Source organism: Volvox carteri, assembly GCF_000143455.1.
Source record: "Volvox carteri f. nagariensis unplaced genomic scaffold VOLCAscaffold_5, whole genome shotgun sequence".
Taxonomy (NCBI): Eukaryota; Viridiplantae; Chlorophyta; class Chlorophyceae; order Chlamydomonadales; family Volvocaceae; genus Volvox; species Volvox carteri.
Window position 1 is genome coordinate 2,353,651 of NW_003307548.1, and position 3,611 is coordinate 2,357,261.

General features: G+C 59.4%; 1 protein-coding gene across 1 annotated transcript in view; it reads right to left on the bottom strand.

The window, feature by feature from the left end:
• VOLCADRAFT_87518 (uncharacterized protein) overlaps positions 1-3,611 on the bottom strand; it is a gene marked incomplete at both ends in the record, with an annotated part of 12,734 nt that overhangs the window by 8,964 nt on the left and 159 nt on the right. The window contains 4 exons of the mRNA XM_002947244.1: positions 275-482; positions 869-919; positions 991-1,160; positions 1,373-1,393. Coding sequence (XP_002947290.1) covers positions 275-482; positions 869-919; positions 991-1,160; positions 1,373-1,393 — 450 coding nt within the window. The remainder of the gene's footprint in view (positions 1-274; positions 483-868; positions 920-990; positions 1,161-1,372; positions 1,394-3,611) is intronic.

Consider the following 3,611-nt stretch of genomic DNA (forward strand, 5'->3'; position numbering starts at 1 on the left):
GAAGTTATCGTACTGCAAATGTACGGCTGGTGGCGCCGTTGCTGTTGCGTTGCTGGTGTCTGACCCAGCCCCGGCAGCAACCTGCGGTGTGAATGTTAGGATTTTAGGGTTTTAGGGACTTGTGGCTTTGAGGTTTTAGGGTTAAGAGTGAGGAAAGAAACGTCCTGAAGGAGAAGGAATTTTACTAAGGCTGTGCAAGATGAACTTCCACGTCGTAATCAACGATTCTAACTGCCATTACTATCACGTGGCCGTTACCCCTAACGGTTCTTACCACAACGGCCATGGACGAGCGCCTCCGGGAACACAAGGACCTAGGTTCGCCGAACGTGAACTCGGGTCTGGGTAACGCAGCCTCCGCGCCAGCAGCCGCAGCAGCAGCAGCTCGTCCCATGCGCCTATCTGCCGTACGGCCGACGGGAGCGCCGCTGTTTACTTCCAAGGTTTCGGCGCCACCCTCGATGCCGGTGCCGGCGGCGACCCTGCCGCCGCCGCCGCCACCGCGGCGGCGGCGGCGGCGGGTGCCGCCATCGGGAAACGATCCCGTATGGGAAAACGCGGAATCCCACCCCGCTGGCGCTGTGCGTAAGGCCCACGACAGCGTCCTATTACCCAGAGTGCCACTGCCAACGCCACCGCCGCCGTCGCTGCCGCCTGCACTGACACCGCTACTGCCGCCGACGACAGTGGCGCTTCTTGCACCACCTCCCCTGAGCCCCATCTCTCGACCGTACGGCACATAAGCAGGGGCGCAGACATCGTACCCGCTGCCTGTGCTGGGAATCTGCGGTACGGCATCAGCATCCAGGGCTGTGACACCGTCTGTCGTTCGTCGCGATGTGATACTGTCGCCGCCAACGCCGCTTACGTTTGCTGGGTGCGCAAGGCCTTCGACAAGCCCACGGGGTGGAGCTTCAACCTGCGTCGTACCGGTGTGTACGGCAGCTGGTTCGTTGGTCTGGCTGCCGCCGCCATTACCGCCGCACCTACCGGCGCCCGGCCCGATGGCGGCGGCGGCGGCTCCGCGACGCTGAGGGCCGCTGCGGCACCCGATTGACGCCGCATCCGTCCCGTACATCGCCGCTCGCTGTAACGCCTTCCGCCGCAGCGTCTGTCGGCGGTGATAGCTGTACGGGAGTTGTCGGCGGCGCTGGCGGCGACTGCGTGGCGACGGCGGCGGGAGAGGGGGCGGCGGTAGCAGTGGACGAGATCGATGACATTGACGTCAGCAACTGCCTGTGAGATCCGCCGCCGCCGCCGCCCGACAAGGCGGGCGGGTGTTGGGCCCTGGCGGCGCCGTGAGGACTTGAATGGCAGCTTGAAAGCGACCTCACGGTTTGTGAGAAGGCGGAGAGGGAGGAGACGGCCGCACCCGACCACATGCTGAAGGGAGCTGCGGGGGAGGGAGAGAGGGAGGGGGGAAAGACGAGCTTGTTCTTGTTGTTTGCCGCAGGAGCCGGGCGCGGCAAGTCGGCGAGCAGGAACGCGCGCGGGGTGCGGGGTCGCAGGCGCCCCAACACCCCGGGAACTCCCCCGGTGGCAGATGGTACGGAGGCTGGTACGGCAGTGGCGGCGCCGGCGGTGGCGGCGAAGGGGCTGTCGGTGGCGCCAATACTGCTTGTGGCGACCGCGTCCTGCCAGGTGCAACGCGGCGGCGGCGGCAGCGGTGCCGTCGGCGGCAGGTCCCGCCGTACTTGCCTCTGCTCGACGGCTTCGCGTTGGAATGCTTGAACTGGGGCCTGTTCCTAATGACTAATAGCTCCTGCTGCTGCTGCTGCTGCTGCTGCTGCTGCGCTAAGGCCTGCCGTTGCAGCTCTAAGGCTAAGGAAGTCGGTCGCGGCAGCGACAGCTGAGGACGATGACGAATCTTCGCGAAAGGCTGGAAGCTGGCAAAGGTGCTGCGCGTTGGTGGCCGAAAGGTCCGAAGTGACGTTGAGGTGCGCTGGAAGGACCCATGGGGCAGCAATGCGCTGTGCCCCCTCGGGCCCCTCCGCAGTCGGTGCGAGCTCGAGCTGCTGCTGCTGCTAAGGAGGATCGCAGATTTGATTTGGCTTGCTGCTGGCAAAAGTTGCGGTGCTGGCGGCAATATCGGGGCGAGCGGCATCGCTTGGGGCGCCGCACGAGACGCAACGACATAGCGCCGCTCCCATCCAATTCAAAGTTGATGGTAATATGGTATTCTGTGTGATGGTGTCCGGAAAGCGGAGGGCCAGGCAACTTGTTGGAAGCGCTGCTGGCTGTTCGGTGGTTCAGCATGCAGCAGCCTACTACTTCACAAACGCCGCCGGCCGCGTGTAACTGGACGCACGCATAAAGCATGAAAGCGAAAGGAAGAGATGCGATGAGATATTTAGAGCTCCAAGTGTTGGTTAGATAGGTTTGTAAACGCTGTCTGGAGTCTGTGGAGTGAAATGCAAATGATGGACATACGGCTACAACCCAGTTACCAAAATAATTCTCAAACGAGTAACAAAATTTCAGTTAACAGAAGCAACAGTTAATACCGAAAATAGCTGAAACACAACTTTACTTCACGTGAAACAACGGTGCTCGCACGCACCGAGACGCTCTCGGCTTCAAATTTCACATTGCAGAGCTGGCCACGATCCCTCCTCGATCATTCGAGCACTTTCGCTGTGTGAATTCATTCTCAGGAAAGATTTGTTGTTTGGGCCAAAGACCTTCCCTCTTCGTGTCAGCAATGTTGATGGTGCAAAGCATATTTGAAAAACGTATGCTTTCTCGCGCAGTTACGCTATGATGGCAACTTCCATAGATTACGGTTGGCCAAAGAGCTCTACTGGCCAACGAGCTCTGCTGTCTCCGCATCCTGTTCACTGCGATGTAAACCAACCAAGTTTGCGACGGTCTGCACTGCCGCATCATGGGGGTACGGCAGCCTGTGGAACGAGCCGTGTTACAGGTACATGAGTAGACGCTCATGTACCTGTGTGTGTGTGTGTGTGCTTGGGGGGAAGAAGGGGCGAAGGGTGGCTGTGAACAAGGTGGGTGGATGGGTTGGGAAGAGAGAGGGTGCTTGTGTGTGCGTGCGTGTGTCTGTGTGTGTGTGTAAAAGGTGGGGAGGACAGGATAACTCAAGGAGAAGGGGCCTCTTGTGATGAAAGCATGAATGACTTGCGCACCCTAATCGGGACGTGTGCTAGGGAGATGTTCGGCGTCGCACGGGTAAAAAGGTGAATTTTGTGAAGCGTGACTGGTGGAACGAGGACTGTGCCGCTGCGTGGAATGATATGATGAGTTTCCGTAAGGAGATCAGGGACTCCGCCTCGGGCAAGCTGCCGGACATTCATAGGGCTACCTGGAAGGCCAAGCACCGTGTCTTTAAGGAGGCTACTAGGAAGGCCGCTATTCAGGAGACCGAATTGGAAAATATGCGGAGGAGGATTCAGGCCACCCTGTCCAACCCACGCGGCTTGTGGACATGGCTGCGTGGGCGAAAACCGCCTGATTGCTGGATCTCAGATATTAATGCTTTTACCGAGCATTTTTCCAAGGTGCTTAATGGTGCGGGAAACGCGAGGCAAGGCTGCAAACGAGGGTATCCAGTTTAAATGGCAGGATGAGGACCGGTGATGCACCGACAGGAATTA